This window comes from Lonchura striata, chromosome 5 (genome assembly GCF_050655825.1).
Source record: "Lonchura striata isolate lonStrDom1 chromosome 5, ASM5065582v1, whole genome shotgun sequence".
In the NCBI taxonomy this organism is placed as follows: Eukaryota; Metazoa; Chordata; class Aves; order Passeriformes; family Estrildidae; genus Lonchura; species Lonchura striata.
Window position 1 is genome coordinate 50,220,908 of NC_140707.1, and position 17,354 is coordinate 50,238,261.

At 37.0% G+C, this 17,354-nt stretch overlaps 1 protein-coding gene across 4 annotated transcripts in view; it reads right to left on the reverse strand.

Moving 5' to 3' along the window:
- Positions 1–4,739: 4,739 nt before the first annotated feature.
- SEC23A (SEC23 homolog A, COPII component) overlaps positions 4,740–17,354 on the reverse strand; it is a 28,491-nt gene continuing 15,876 nt past the window's right edge. For all 4 annotated transcript variants that reach the window (XM_021542720.3, XM_021542719.3, XM_085580503.1 and 1 more), the window contains exons 14-20: positions 16,350–16,503; positions 15,532–15,609; positions 14,399–14,560; positions 12,888–12,974; positions 11,259–11,414; positions 10,617–10,682; positions 4,740–6,410 (exon numbers count right to left, since the gene is read on the reverse strand). In XM_021542720.3, the coding sequence (XP_021398395.1) occupies positions 6,321–6,410; positions 10,617–10,682; positions 11,259–11,414; positions 12,888–12,974; positions 14,399–14,560; positions 15,532–15,609; positions 16,350–16,503 (793 nt within the window). In that variant the 3' untranslated portion in view covers positions 4,740–6,320. The remainder of the gene's footprint in view (positions 6,411–10,616; positions 10,683–11,258; positions 11,415–12,887; positions 12,975–14,398; positions 14,561–15,531; positions 15,610–16,349; positions 16,504–17,354) is intronic.

Here is a 17,354-nt window from a genome sequence, read left to right on the forward strand (position 1 = left end):
CAGAGAAACAGTTCCATTATCTGGTTCAATGCCATCTTTTAAAGAGCGTCACTCCGTTTACCTCCTCCTGTAGCAGGTGAGGGGGAGCAAGTCTGAAATGAGAAGTTACATCCCCTGAGGCTCCAGCCCTGCTCACACCACATCTGGGCTATTCTCCCCCTCAGTGCAGTGTGTAAATTCAGAGTGGAAGGAAACATCACAGCAACTTGTGTGGGAGGCTCTCAGTTTGACCCTAACTAGATTGGCAGCATTGCCTGAAACCATGAGCCACAATAACCCCAGCTTGGCACTTGAAAGCCAGCTTGGCCAGCTGTTAGTATCTCCCCTTGCAGTTTGTCTCTCACATCTGCTCTTGGATAAACAAGTGTCAGCAGCTGGGCTTCCCTGCAGACAGCAACTGTGGGAGCAAGAAGAGTTTCTGAGGGCTGTTCACTGCGCTTTCGGCTGTTTCACAGCACGACAGAAAAACACAGCAAGTAGTGTTCTGCCCACCTATAAGCTTCCTGTGAGTTTTCTAGAAAAGTTCAAGTCCTTTTAAAACATGGGGCTAACAAAAGTACACCCAAAGATCAATAAAGACCAGCAGTGCTATAAACTCCTTATAAAAATGCTTCATTAGCCAGGTGTGACAGACAGCTCAGTTTAAACTCTACATGTTTCAATTAGTAATGCAAGCTATCTTGTTAAGTTGACTTATCTAGCAGGAACACGATAAGAAAGAAAAAAATATCTGTCTCCCATGGAAGTACTTGCTTCAGGTCACAGAGGATAGGGCCTTAAAATGCTCACAACAATCCAGAGCCATGATTCAAACGTATCTGTGCTGCTACAGAAAACAGCAAAATCCATGCCAGCTCATGGTATGCAGCTGAAAAGGAGTTCACACATGAATGCTGAAAACAAAAAATCCTATTCTTTGATACTTATTAAAAGCAAGGGCTACTTCATACCAATCTCGTGTCACCTAAGCTTTTCTGGGTCTCTGCCTCGCTTCAGTTTTTCACACATGGCTATGCTTCCTTGCTAAACTTTTACTAATAACCCTATAAAAGCAATGCAGTTCCATCTGCTATCTGTAGACTATGAACTCTGGTACATGAGTCACTGGTATGTCTCCTGAGGTTGAAAGGGTGGTAAGTACTAAGAGGTGAGGTCTAAGCCAGAAGGAAGTGCATGTTCAGGAAGTTCAGAGGCTGTCCCTATTTTATTTTGACCCCACTTCAACAACCATTATAGTTCCAAGTTATCCTGATCACATAATTTATATACGTGCTTTGAAAGTGGTAAGTCCCTTGAGTGCTTGTCTGTTCCCAGTATTCAGGAAGTGAGACTATGACAGGGCTGCCTGGACTTTGTAAGACACAGGTTCTTTTTCTAGTAAGGTATATTGGTATATTGGTGTTTGGCCATTCTCTAGCCAAAGAAACATTCCCTAAGTGTGAACAGTTCTAATGCATTAAGCTGACTGCAGATCATGACATAATGTACACATTTCTCCCCAAGAAAGCCAAAGAACAGCCTACTGCTTGTTCCACACACATTAGCCAGCAAGCAAAGTCTTACCCTGCTTCATGGCAAGTGTACCACACAGCTGGATACCTCCAGGCAGTCATAAAAAAGGAAGGAAGAACACACAAAATGGACAATCTGTAGGAACTGGGGACAGCTTCCCTTATTAAAGTATGTGGGGGTTATTTTGCTTAATTTTTTTCTAAAATCAATTTATGCACATTGATTAAATTGTTTATCTTTTAGCATCACAGTTCTTCTTCAGACAAAAGCTTACACTATTAGGAGCAATCCGCTATTTTAAATAAGATTTTAGATTAAATTCAGAGCAGAGCAACAGCTTCATTAATTTTTCCATCTGTTCTGTTCAAGCTTGTTGGCTTTCATGTAACATTTAACTTTTGTATGAACACAAAATGCCAAGAGCTAAACTGAGCTCAATTCTATTGTGCTTCACAATCTAAGAGAAGGTAATCTAAATAATTTGCCTCAGATTTGGTTCAATAGGATAGGCTTCTCATCACTGCTCAGCAACTATTCTATTTAACCAAGGAAAAAAAAAAGAACATTGAGAAATGCAATTTCCCTAACATTGACAACAGCCATAGGACCACTCATTGATGTCACAGTTCCACACACCAAGATGTGAAGTTCTAGGAATTTAACAGTATTTGTATTTCTAGGCAAATCCACATGCCTTTAAACAACTTAACTTCAACTTTTGGCTGACCTTGTTAAATCTGTGTCTAAACCTGGGAGTTATCCATCCAAGCAAGAGAAGACTCTACAGTTAACAATCCAGCACTTCTTCCTCAGAAAGAGGAAAGAAAATTATTAACAGTTGATATTAAAAAAAACAGAAAATACAAAACTGAGAGTAGCTAAAAAAAACAATCCTAGATATCAGTCTCAGATTCAGTCAAAGAGAGAAACTGAGAGTTTCTAACCAGGCAGAAGCCTGGAAAGGAAAGAGTTGAAGAATGTAAATAATTCTTTATCTCTCTTGTTTTCACATTGTTTATAGTTAAGTTCTGTCACTGTGCGTCAAGCACTCTGCACCAATGGTGTGGTTGTTTTCACTTCAGAACCAATGGTATTGTGGAATTGGTCCTCATGAAGCTCTGTATAAAAAAGCGGTGTATTTTGAATAAACCAGAGTTTTACTCTCAGCAGCCTTTGGAGTCAGTCTTTTTGTTCCCGTCCTGCCTCAACAGCGTCACCTAGACTCTCCAAAAATAATAAAAAAAAAAGAGATCTTGAAGTTGTATTGCAACAGATTAAGTTACTGTCAAGTATTTGCAAAGGCCCTTAACACACTGACTGCACCAGCCCCAGTCCTGTGAAGCAGGAGCAGCCAAGAGGCCAAGCCAGGGCATTTATCACAACAGCTTAAAGTCAGCAAGAAACCAGACAGCTGAGGCTTGATGTCTTGCTAGTGAAAGAACAGAGCACTGTCAAAGATATTCTGATCTTCTTTCCAGCATACTTAAACATCTGTGTGGATGGCAATGATTCTGGTTTTGAGGTCCATGAAGAAATACTTCAGAATTTAAAGGTTTTTATACATATTAAATTATCATCCACATTTTAGATCATGGTTCCTATTGCTTTAAATGGCTTGTTTCAAAATAATTAACCACTATTTCTCTTCCTGAAAGAAGGGTAGCTCTCACACTTACAAGGTCCAGAAAACTTTTACCTCATCTTTAAGACACTGACAATAGGAGCTTTGTGTTGTCAGCTGATCTAAATACATGAATGGCATATATGTGTGTGTATATATATATGCCATAGTCCATAATAAATGGACTCGAGTTCAGGACTTAAGGCACTGGAAAGAGAAGAAAAATTTAGATGGTTATGTACCATGCACAGCCTGTAAAGGTGTGCAGAGAAACAGGCAACAGGCTAGAACTAAGCACCTTACAGACCAGGCACTATGTAAGCACTGTCAAGCACAATGTGCTTTTCTATATGACCTAACACCAGACACAAGAACATCAAAATACAGGAACAGCTGCTGTATTGCTGTGAGCTCCATTTGATTTTATGATCCTGGCAAAATTTTAACTTCAGAATCTCCCATGTTGCTCTCTGAGACAAACCTATTTCCCAGATGGAAATGCTTCAGTTTTATGTATGTCAAGTGAGGAACTTCAGATCAAGAACAGATCTTGAACTGTTCTCAAACCCACAACCTGCCCAACATGAAAAAGCAGCACCTGGCTGCTTGTTCCCCTACCTCTGACTTGTCATGGATAATTTTCAGTCTTTAACTTGCCAGTCCTTAACAGAAGGGTCAGCACTGTTTTATCCCTTGTTCTGCAGAAGGTTAGCTCTTCCAAGTCTTTTTTTCAAAAATATTTGACCAACTCTTCATCTGACTTCCAATCTGTGTCCAGCCAAAATCAAATGTTCAAAGGAATCATAAATAGATCAACTTTGAGTGTCATGAATATTGTAGATCAGTAGAAACTCTTCACCAAGAAATCCAATAATACAGACACTAGCAAGGACTTCAAATTGTAGCAATTTATCTTTTTTAAACTACTTTATCTGCAAGCACAACCCTACAAACACATTAATTTAAAATGTTGATCAATTCTCAGTGAACAAATGGCTTCCTTCCCCTACTGTAGCTCACCTGACCTATGCCAAAGTGCAAGAGGTAGTGGATCAAGTAGATGAATGAGGTGTTATAAGTTAGCAGGACTGGATGGCCTTCACTAAGGAGTTCTAAAGGAAGTGAGACATGGAAGGACAGACGTGCCAGTGAACACTTGTAATTACCATTAGAGACAGTTCCTGTGCCAGATGACTGACTGACCACTGCCCATGTCCTTCTCATCCACAAAAAGGGCTGTTGAGGGAATCCTGCAAGTTACAAACTGATGAGCCTGATGTCAATCCCTGGTAAAGTTGTAGAGCCTGTAGTAAAACTTATGAGCCTCCAGATAGATATGGACATTTTGGAAAGAAGCAGCATGCCTCTTAAGAAGGAAAATCCTGTCTCAACTAACCACAGAGTCTGTGGAACAGGTGAATAAGCAGGAGGAAAAAGTTGATACCATCAGACATATCTGGATTTCAAAAAAGTCTTTGACAATATTAAATACTTGATAAGATAATGTTACTAAGAAACTGGATTAAAAAGAAACTATTAAAAGGTGAAAGATGGTTAAAAGGTAGGAAGGAAGGAAAGCAAAAAAAAACCCATTCATTATCATGACTTAGTGATGAATTGATTTATTAGGCAAACTACCTATCAAATAAATTGGACATATTTAGTGTTACAAAAAAAAGTAGTTAAAGTAGTTAACTAATTTAACTACTGGAAGTTAAATTAGTTTGATACCAATTATTACAAGAACAAAAAAGTGAAGATATTCTGGATTTTATCACTACTACCTTTATTTCCACACTTCAAGAACTGACAGAAACCAGTGCAATAAATATAAAAAGTGAGAGAAAAACATGTATTTTATTTGTATTGAGGCAAAAGGAGCTCATCTCATTTAGATCAAAGAAATGGAGAGCAAATGATTGAATCATGTTTTTCAGAATTTACAGAAAACAGAAAAATCATCTTCATGTTTATCACACCAATAAACAACTGAATTTCCTATGAATGCTCTATTCATTTAGACTTGGCACATTTTTTATTGCCCACTACCACACTTTACATCTTTGCTTGTCAGAATGTTATATTACCTATGTAAACATCTGTTTTAAGTGTAAACTTCAACAAGTAAATGGGAAAGCCTACTAACTTATCCACCCCAAAAAAATCAAGTATGAACTAAGTATCAAATTAATTACATCATATTCTATGTAATACTGTTTCAACAAGAACTATAGCCTGTTGAATTCATAACAAAAGGGATGCAGAAACAAAAAGCAGATGTGCAGTGTCATGCATTAGTGTAATAACATTATAAGGCAATAATAAAAAGGTAAATTTCTTTTTAACTATACTCACTAAGACAAAATTCAAGCCTGTTCTCTTAGTTCATTTTGGTACTGCAGGATTTCTTCTTAGCTCAAGCTGAAAGTGTTAACTTTCAGCATATTCACCTGTTACTGTGTTTAATAATAAGATATTTTGGTCAAAATACATGTGGACTTAAATTTTGTGCAACAGTGGAGTTTAAATGTTTTTAGTTCAAATTCTGTATGTTGAAATAAAGAAAAACTCTGTTCCCGAAGAATCAAATAAGGTAAATGGGAAGAAATACTTAAAATTAAATACTCCTAAAATAAACAACTCATGAACAGTAATATCTGTGCAGGAAATAGAAGTTCATCAGCCTAAATCAAAAGACTGAGTTAATACTATTCTTATAGGCTTTTGGTTGTTACTTTGTTCACTTCAGGCTCAGATTGAGTGAACAAAAGTAATCACATGGCAGTCTGGAAAACCAGACATTACCAATGATCTCCTCTATTGTTCAATGGGCCTTTGTACTGCAGAACGTAATCAACCCCAATCATTTTAAACAAGAAACTGAAATCACATCTCAAAGTTGTTGCAAATGATCTCAAAGTAATTATAGTATCACAGTAATCAAAATTACTGTTCTTTTCCTCTGCTTCTAACTTAATCTACTACCTGTAATTTTTACAAACTGCAGTTCACATTAAAACATTTGCTGATAACAAAGCTTTTCTTTGAAAACAACAATGCTTTACATCTAGTCAGGCAGCTTGTGCATATCAGAGCATTCTGTCAAGAGAGACATGGAAAAGGGTAAAGGAGAAAAAAGCTGAAATATGGCTGCAGTTTATCTGTGCCTCCAATGCACTGCAGAATTTCAGGCAGCGCTTGAGACAGCGAGTTTCTTCAGATGATCCATAAATACTTGCAAGCTGACATCATCAGTAAGAATGGGTGCTCCAGACTCCTATGAAATAAGGGGAAAAAAGAGAACTGATTATACACATTGTGAAGAAAATGCATTTTAAGACACAATATGTTCCATTGAATAAACATTTTATAAATTTAGCAAGATCTTAGAAGCGCATCATTGCTGAAATTCTGACAAAAAACCCAGCAGACTGTACATTTACATAAATTTTCATACATTTACATGAATTCAAGCATAAACCACAACTACATTCTCTTCCCTTTTAATACATAGATCAATGACTTGCTGTATAGCAAGATTTTTACATTAGCCATACAGAAGAGTTTTTGACAGCTGCCAAATATCAACTTACAAACTGTTATATGTAAATAACACGGCAGTGTTCATGCATCATTCCTACCTCAGTAGAGCAAAAAGAGAGAAACAGTACTATGCAAATGACACAACCAACAAGTCAGGATCTGTCAGTGAAGCTCAGACATATCAAAATGGTGAAAGGAGGAAACAAATCCCCTACGGGTCTGATTTGACACCAAGTGAAGGTCATCCAGCTTTCCCAAAGAGAGGTGGGCCTATTCTCTCCTGTGGCTCTGTACCACCTCAGAGAAAGACAAAAAGTATCTGAAAGTCACAAGCAATCAGATCACAAAAGAATTGAAAAAACCTTTTTGGTAGATTCTTTCAATATCACAAATCAAAAAAGTTCAAAATGGTCATGTTTTAATTACTATTTTTAAACAAATTTAACAAAGTCAAAATAAACCAGCAGTTGGCAACTCTACAAATATTACACAGTAAATCCCTTAAGCCTTTTGAGACCAGTCTACCACTATTTCTATTTACAGATACAGGAAGAATTCCTGTACAGCTCAACAATTCAACCTTTTCAAAGGTACTAAGCATCCATATTTCCAAATAAAACCAGAGCTGTCGGAACTCTTGAAAAGTCTTCCAAAACACGGACACAAAAGTCTTAATCAGGATTCTCAGAACTGGTGCTGTTTTCCGAGAACTGGCCAGAAACAGTTCTCAGTGAACGGTCAAGAGACAAATCCAAGTGCAGCAAAATTTCTTGGATCACTACAATATACAGCCACTCTGAGGGAAGGCATACTAAATCAGCTATTATCTGATGGCAGCAAGATGAGATTAAAGGATGCTCTACTTCCAAAACTGTCAAATGCAAAGTCTGAGCTCTCTTATATAAGAATTATAGAACCATTTACGTAGAAAAGACCTATAAGGTCAGCAAGTCCAACCATTAACCCAGCACTGTCAAACCTACTGCTAAACCATGTCCCTGAATGCCACATCTACACAACTCTTATATACCTCCGGGGACAGTGACTCTACTACTTCCCTGGGCAGCCCATTCCAATGCTTGATAACCTTTCCTATGAAGAAATTTTCCTAAAATCCAGTCTATGCCCTCTGGCATATTGAGGCCGTTTTTTCTTTTGTATTGCTTATCACATGTGAGAAGAGACCAACTCCTACCTGGCTCCTTTCAGGTAGATGTGTAAGGTCTACCCTGAACCTCCTCTTCTCCAGACTAAGCACCCCCAGCTCCCTCAGCCTGCTCACAGGACTTGTGCTCCAGAGCCCTCACCAGGCTCTATTTCCCTTTCCTGGACACGCTCCAGCACCTCTGTGTCCTCCCTGCAGTGAGGGGCCCTAAACTGTACACAGGACTCAAGGTACAGCCTCACCAGTGCTGAGCACAGGAGGACAATCCCTTCCCCGGTCCTGCTGGACACATTATTCTTGATCCAAGCTCACTGGCCTTCTTTAACACCTGGGCACACACTGGTTGATGTTAAGCAGCTGTCAGTCAGCACTCACAGGTCCTTTTTGAAAATTTCAACTGCATCTTCAAACACCAATCACATAACAGAGATGCACAAGAAGTTTATCATTATTTTCTGAAAATTCTTTCTATACTATTAAGGCACCTGCCTGCTAAAGTTTAAATAAAATCTTTACCTAGAATATTAAAAACCAAATTAGGCAATTCATCACCGCCTGAAACTTGTTTTCAGTAGTGTGTGGGCGCCCTCTTCAGGTCAATGTGGACTTTCAGTTGTGCACAAAATAAAATATTAAATAATCCAGGAAGAGCAAGATGCAAATCAGCTTTAAATTTCTCCCAGATAAACCATTTCTAATTTCATAATTAGTACTTGATTCAACTTTTTTTCACAAAAGCCCTGCAACTGCAAGAGCATATTATCTTGAGCACACACACTGCAGTGCCCCTAGGGAGGTTAATACACCATTTATTATGTTACCCTAGAACTAAATTCTTTTCAGAATTAAAAGGGACAGTTATCTTTTGCAAGATATATTACTCTCACCTGTCCAGCATGAAAATTGTCATACAGATCAGTTAAATATTTTTTTTATATTTACATTTGGAGTATTGTTTCATTTGCTTACTAATTAAACAAACAGAAAACAGTTGACCTGTATTGCTGGAAATGTGGAAACTTCAAAAAATTCTGGGAGATGTTTAAATTAAAAAGAAGACCTTCCAAACTACAGCATGTGTGTGCATGTTGAGGGGAAACACAATGAAGAGAAGCACTAACAAATTGCTGGTTAGATTTCCAACTTTGGAAGCAAAAGAATTTTGGTTTGTGTTCAAATTGTTCTGGACCTGACTCAGTACAGAATTTTCAAGTATTTTCATTCTGGATCTCAGTGCTGCTCACTGCCAGAAGCTTCATTAGAACCAATTCATCCTTATGAAAATGTAAATTAAACTTACTTGATAAAGTGACTGCCATAAAATTGCTACAGAGCTTTCTCACTCATGACTTCAACACTGTACACTGTTTAGCAAAATACTCTAAGAGCACAGTTAATATGTAGCTTCAAATGTCTGATGCCACTACATTTGCATGAGAAGATGACACTGCACTAGCACTTACTCACTATAGAATATAAATGTGGAAGGAGATCACAGAACACAGATGCAAGAATTCGAGAATACAAGCTGCTACAGAATGTTTAACTTCTGAACATAACTTTATTGTCCTAAAGACAAGATTTGAAAACTGATTCCTGGTCAATAAGGCCACAGAAATTCCGAAAAATATCAGTACACTGGCATTGGTGTATTTTCCAGTTCTTGCTTATAACTACCTTCAAAACTTATTTCCCCTATTGCAAAATGTCCCTTAGACTTCATTTGTGGAAAGTACTCTCATTTCCAGTATTTTGAAGGCATTGATAGTGATGAGATCTAAAGCTCTGTGATACAGGTGGACAGGAAGATAACAATACAAGGCTGCAATATGCTGACTTAAAGAGAAGGCCACCAGGCAAAGGTCAAGCAGCCTTACTAATGGCTCAGCCAGGTGGAAGAAACAATACTGAATTGTTACTGTTCTGTTCTGCCCTTGAGCAATATACACACATTTTCATCCTCAAGATAGCTCAGCCTAACCAAAGCTGCCTAAGCCCTCACTGTCGCTCATTTATATATGAAAAAACACACCCATCAATATGAAAATAATGAGGTGGCTGCCCTTCTTACATCTTTCACAGAAGTAACAGGGAACACCCTATTTGACTACAGCAGGTATAAAATTATTCTAATTCCACCGTGGTGTGGACAAGAATATGATTCTACCTTTCAGATAGACTGATGGGTTTGCTTCTCTCTCCCTACATAGTAGAAACTCTTTGGTAAGATCTGTATCTCTGCTACTAAGCAGAATGAAACTAAACTTAATTACTGGTGAAATTAAGCTTAATTAATTATAAACTGTATACTTAGCTTAATCAATCATTGTCTAGCCTTAGAATATTTATACTAAGGTAGTAAAAGTGCACTTATCAGTGACTATTCCAATTTTTTTTATCTGTTGCCTCAACAAAATATCTGCTTTCTGCTTTTGACTTTTTAAAACTGTTTAGTGAAAGTCCTTGGAGGGGCTCTGTCAGACAAACATCAAACCCATAGTCTTAAGACAATATTGTCTAAGAAAGTAGGCTAGACATGAAAGCAGCCTAACAGAAGCTCAAAATAGTAAACCAGGTAACTTCTGCTTGAAGAAATAAAGCCCATTTTTCTTAGCTTTTGTAATTTTGATCACATTAGACCAAAACTGCATTTCTTTTTCAGTTTCAAAAACTTTGCATTATTACTTATAGGTATGTAATGTGCCACTTCATTTGCCTTCTGAAATAGGGGGGAAAACTCATGTACACAAGGTTCATCAGCAGATTCATACTCACCTGTCCCCATGCATACATATTGTTATGAGTCTGAGAGGGATTTACTTTTGAAAGCAGGAAACGAGCCTTTAAAAAAATAAAACAAAGACAATAAATTTATCTTCTCAAACAGAAATTTCCTGCACTCAGAAAAAAATTGGATAGGTATGAAATATGTAATTTCTATTATCTGGAGATACAGACAGTGCAAACAGCACCTCTGTAAATAAAGCTGATTCCACAGCTATAATGAAGAACTGGTTACAGCTGAAAGTAAGCTTATGTCTTTTTCAAGCACTAGCAAAAAAAATGTGAATATCAACAAGACATTAATTAGTAAGCTTTAAAAAAAATGACACAAATAGTAATTCTGGCGTTGGTTCAGAGACCCAGACAAGTACTGTCTTTTCTGCCCTATGCACCTTACACAAAAAATACGACAGTCCAAGTCAGTATAATTAAAATAATAATAAACAGCAGGATTCACAAATTAGAGGGAAAGCTACTATTAAATAGCTTGTTCTGTAAAAGCTTTAAGAGTCAAAACATTAATTTGAAATTTATGTATATTTTAGCAGAGAAATGCATGTTTGCTACCAAAGATATCTCACAACATTACTAACATATCCTTTCCAAGATGATACAATACACACTTCACCATACCTGGCTTCCTCCATGCTCTGTATCAATGTATCTGGGCATTGGAAATCTGGAATGAAGAATGTCTTGTGCATCATCTACTGGAGCTTGTAGCAAGTGGTGGAAATTTTCATATTCTGGCATATCTTGGTAGCCTGACTTACGCCACTGTGCTATGGTCTGGGCACGGGAAAGAAAGAAGTTTACAACTCAATCACCAAACTTTCTTAGAGGATAAACAAGTCTTCTCAGAGGAGAATGTGCCATTGCTGGCCTCTTTTATATCACTCATCCCTTTCTACCCTATAGTATGCAAGTTAATTTTTAAAAGCCAAGATATGCAAGTAACATGCTACTAGATTTTTTCTTCAAACTCTTAACAATCTGTGGTCCATTTGTATTTCCTTTTTTTTTTGTCATCTTTTACATGCCAAATATTTTGTTTGGAGGAGGTCAAAGATATTATTTACACTTCCCTAATATGCATATCTATGACATATAAGAAGTAAATATTTATACTGATACCTTTTGGAGTCTGTAGTACAACCTCCCACCCTCTAGGAGTGAAGCTGGCTGTACAAGGTCAGCTCACTGATACAGACAGCTGCTGGGAAAGCCCTGCAGGGACCCTCAGCAGGGGCTCCTCCCTCAGCTGCTTGGCAGCTGCTTTTAAACTGAAGGTCTCATTCCTGGCTCCTGTCTGACCTACATGCCTGTAGCAGGCCATGTACCTACTGATTTGGACCCCCACTCAGGGACTTGACTTCACAGCCAGAAATTGGAGCTGCTTCATTCCCATCAACTTGTCTGGTGATGTGGACCAAAGACAGAGTCTGGCTACAGCCCATAACTGCTCTGCTTGTCTTGCTCAGGTACAGTGGAGACAGGTCCTGAGTGACAAGACCCTGCTTTGTAGTGATGCTCAGCCCCTGTTCCCCTTCCCTCAGGGAGCAGCCCACCACTGCTGCTTACTGACAGCACCTTACAAAAATGAGATAATATTCTGCTACTTAAGAAATGTTGAAGTTAAGTAAATATTTTTATCAGTGCAGCTACAAGGACATGATCCAGAATAGTATTTTTCAAATTCTCAGCTATGAACCAGTTACAGTTGCAAAATAGTAATAAACAGCAGCTCAATTCCTCCAGGGAGACAGAGCAGTAACAAGTCACAAGCACTTTAATTTTATTACTAAGTAATGTCTACCTCCCAAACTGCCAGGAGCAGTTCCATTCCTCCAGGACAGTACAGATGAACTGTAACTATAAAACTTGGTGTTCTGACTACCCATCCCTGAAGAACCAATTTAAAGGTCTAAAATGAATGAGTGAAAAGTGGGGAGGAGGGGGAGGCAGGGTATAACACTCTCTAAAGTAGGAAAAATATTGATCTAAAAAGATACTCTGCATATTGAAGCTAATTTATCTCAAACTCATAAGAAACAGGACCAAAATGTCAAGTCATGTCAGGTATCTATACACAGACATGTTAAACTACCAAACTACAAACATGAACTAGGACTGTTGTCAGCCATGCAGATGAGAGGGTCAAGCACTGAGGTGCATGAGAAGTAGAGCCTCACTTCCAATGATTTCCATAATGTAGCACTCCTACAGAAAAAGAGTATTTCTATAAGAAATACCAACTCTTACCTCTCCATGATAAATAAGAATCTGGAAAAAGGTATCCATAAGGAGAATGCGATCTGGTAAAATGCTGCTGCTATCCAGAAGAACAGGCTAAGATTTAAAAAGAAATTTAAAAGTTATCAACTGATGCAGAATTGAGCAATCAGATGGCATTGCCAGATTTTTAAATCAGTAGCTTAGGAACTTTTTCAATCACTTACTAAAGCTCCGTATTTGCTTTTTTTCATATGACACATCTGCAATCCGCACAATTTCATTCTGAAGTTATTCTACCTGATTCTATATCTGAAACTCCATGAAAGTAATAAAAAATGTATTCAAGAGCTGAAACCCCTTTCATTATTATGCACTTTACTAGTCTTTCATGTACCTCTGTATTTACCCATACAATACCACTAATTTGAATTGTATTTCAATGCATAAGAATTCAGCAGTTATTCAAGTGTAAGATTTGGGGTTTGTGGGTTGTTTGGGGTTTTTTCTTAGTCTTGTTCTTGTAGCATATTAGTACTGTGCATATATATGCCCCAATACTGTATATAGTAAATACTCATGATTTAGGAAATCTAATATAGTATTTAAGATTTTAAGTCACATGACACTGTATCAGTGCTATATGATTTAACTGAATCAGTATTACTAGAGAAAATAAAAATATTAACCATTCCAAGAATCAAGAAAAAATATTATTCATTCTACACTGAGACATCAGCTCATGTTTAATCATATTTATCCTTCGATCGCCAATGGAACTACTTGGTTTTCATACATGGGAGACTTGCATAGTGCTCTTCACAAACCACCTTATTACTTTCATTTGAACTCCACTTCCAAAGTCTTTTTTTTTTAATATCCTCACGAATAATCCAAAAAAAAAATCCTAAAAGAAGTTAGAAATACAACCTGCCAAGACCCTTGACTACTATGCTTGTTTTCACTGCCTCACTCTCATTTATGTAACAGACTACTTTTGTTATCTGCTGACACAAAGTGCCTGACACTTCTTTCAGAAGCTTCTTGGAAGACCAACTTTTTATTTTAGGTTTATACAGAATGTGCCACAACAAGGTCAGCTGGATGGTTCTGTACTAAATCTACTTATAATGGGAATCATATTAAAATTAGAAACTTTGGATTGTGGCAATAAAATCGAGGAAATTTTGTACATTTTAAAAAACCCCTCAACTTTTCTTTCAGGCAACAGTGAAAGTACATTTTTAAATAAAATAATTTTTCTTTATGTTTACATTCTGGCTCCACAAAACCAAACTAAAAAAGTATCATCCTTAAGTTTAAAACATAACCTCTTTACAAAGTGACTTTTGTTCTCAAGACTGCTACATCAAAATTCTGAGATATGCCTTGTTCATAGGTGCTTTAAATTAACTGAATGTTATCTCTCATACAGTAAATTTTAAACCAATACGTTTTATAACATGTAACAGTGAAGACAGCAATCACCTCTTTCTCAACAAAGCACCTTTAAACCCACTATGGAGTTATTTTACTGATACCTCTGGAGGTCCATTGAAAGAGTAGGCATAAAGAATTGGCTGAACCATGATAAGCGACTGGGTTAGATCTTGACGCATAAAATGGTGACGATAGTAGGAGCTCTCATCCGGACTGTTGTTAAAAACTTGTAAGAAAGGAGATCTCCTCAAGTGAAACATGAACTGCAAAACAAGAACCACTATTTTGGACTTTGACAGATAAAAAGGATAGTTGTACAAGAAGAGAAACATTTTCCACAAACTGCATGGGACCAATGCCACAGCAAAACTGAATTTCAACTCCTTTAACATTTTGAGTCTGTATAGGCACCTTTGCTAGTTTTTACACACTCCCACGACAGTAAAAAAGGTATCAGAATGGGTAAAACCTACAAAGCAGCTTTGAAATCCTTCCTTTACTGCAAGTTCTACCATTCCTATGAGGGAGCTGCTGTTCTACAAGTAAGTAAATTACAGCACATGAACAGAAAAAGAAACATTAACCACAGCAAAGTCAAACTTTGCTAGTAAAAGCATATGCTTTCATTGCTGAAACAAATTCTCCACCAGCTGATTCAATCTCTACACAACACTTAACACCTACAGACAAATCAGTACGTAACTAAAACAGAAATATGGAAGTACATGAAGAGTCCAAAAGTGAAGTATCTGGAGCTATCAGAAGGGAGAAATTTATCAGAATGGATTATTAGCAAAGAAACTATCTGAAGTTCAATACAGTCAAGGTCAAATTCACATCACAGAGAAGTGTCTCTTTTCTGGTCAGTATTATAAATCATATGGGAGAGAAACAGTAAAGCAAATCCATTTATTTTCCTCATGTTTTCTGAATTTTTTCACTTTTTGAAGTGTCATTACATGAATTACAAATTCAAGTGAGATAAGGATTTTATTGTAGGAGAACCAAAAAATATACATAGTTAGACATTTAACTGTAAGGGCAGAGGACAAAAGGGAACACAGCAGCACAGACAACAGAAGTGATTTTCCTAATGTCACATGCCAGACAGTAGTTAGGGCAGGGGGTCTGTTCATCCTGATATACCTTATTGTATTCAGTGCTACAAGGACTCTTTCTTCACTGAGCATTCTCTTCCATTCCTATAGACAAACCTTCCTATAGGCAAACTCACCTGTGGATAAAGTGAAAATGTTTCTGAAAATCTGAAAGAGCTTGGATCATCCTTGTGATATTCTCCGAATTTCTGACACTGGAGTAAACGAGAAAGAAAATGGATATTAAGAAACATACTTATATGGTCATGCCATTACTGTAAGTTTGGTTTTAACAGGCACATGACTTGTGGTGCTTGCAAGTTTGAGAACAGACAGAAACCTAGCAAAAACACTGACACAAGTTTTCTTTTTAACAAGCAGTAATTTTCTTGCATATGAGACTTAAAAAACTTTGTGTGATGGTTGTTTACCCCTCTAAAATAACTAAGCAAACTTAGATAATAAACAGCCCAGAAGAAATTGTTCAAATTATTAGTAACTAATTACCTACAAATAAAAATTAAAATACATTAAAAAGACTAGACAGAAAATTGAATTCTGAAAATAAAAAAAAATCCATATGGTTTTCTAGATCCTTGCCTCCTTTTTTTTTTTTTTTGCTAAAAAATATTTACAATATCATTACAGACAACAGAGAGTAGAGAAAACTGTGATTTCTGCTAATCACATGCTAAAATTTCTCTTAATTCCTGGCAATTATAATATGCTGAGAAAACAAATAAATGAAAATACATTTTAAAAAACTGCAAATGCACCTACCCTTTTTTAAATTGAAAATAGAAAATCTTTGTTAATTCTGTATAACCTCATAAGGAAATTAAACATTCAGTTCATTTTTTGCTTTTATTTTAAAAGAAACTATGACTGACCAGTAGTCACTTATGTGTGTGCAAACAAGAAACCCATCTGAGTCATTCAATACAGCTCATTTTACCAGTCGTATAAGCTGTCTGTCCAGCCACCTCAGCACATCAGGGCCCTCCTCTGTCTCTGCCCTGTACACTGCCAATCTAGCCATGAGAATTGCAGCAGCTTCCTGGTCAAAAGATGCAGCAATGTTTTGAATCTGAGTCTGTGCATCTGCCCAGCTGCAAAACACAAATATAGGGATTTGCATCACAGTGGAAGGAAAAAATCCAACCTCAAAACATCCCTTCAAAATTAAGGCAAAGAAACCTTAACAGTTAGCAGTTTAACAAACTCGTGCTGAAGGTTCCAGAAATCTACTAGGCAGATAAAATAAGCAGCCTCCCAGTTAACCATTCTTTAATTAGAAATGTTCCTTACTTGTACAGATGCCATGCAACCAGTGAAATAGAACATAATGTCACTAATAGAACAGGTAGCATATTTTTTTAAAAATTAATGATGAAAGGTTGTTACAAAAAGCATCTGTAACATCCATCCACTAATCTAATCACACATTCCCACATAACCAATCCACTCATCTAATCCACATTCCCACATAACCAATTTTCTTGTGCACTTTGCCAGTTCTTTTTAATTTATAGAGTAAACTATTAATTAGATCTTTCATCAGTCACCAGAATTCTACTAATACAACTAATTAACAACATAGTCTTTTCAAAAATTAGGGAAATGCTTTTTTCAATAAACTGAATTTTCCATCAAATTAACCAATTTCCTTCAGCTTAGAGTAAATAAATGTCGCTGGACATTGAAAAATGTCTTCAAAATATTAAACATCCTTTCCTAAAATTGTGAAGTAGATTGAATCAAAGAAACTGCAGGTAAAGGTTATACATGGAATACCAGGTATTTACATCCCTCTGAACTGTAGTTAGCATTCTCCAGTTAAGTAATGAAGTGATTTTTGCCATTCCCTAACCCCAAACATATCCTGAGTTTAGGGCATAGAATTTCATTCAAAGCTTCCCCTTTATCTAAAATCACTTGGCTTTCTTCAGAGCACTCCTAA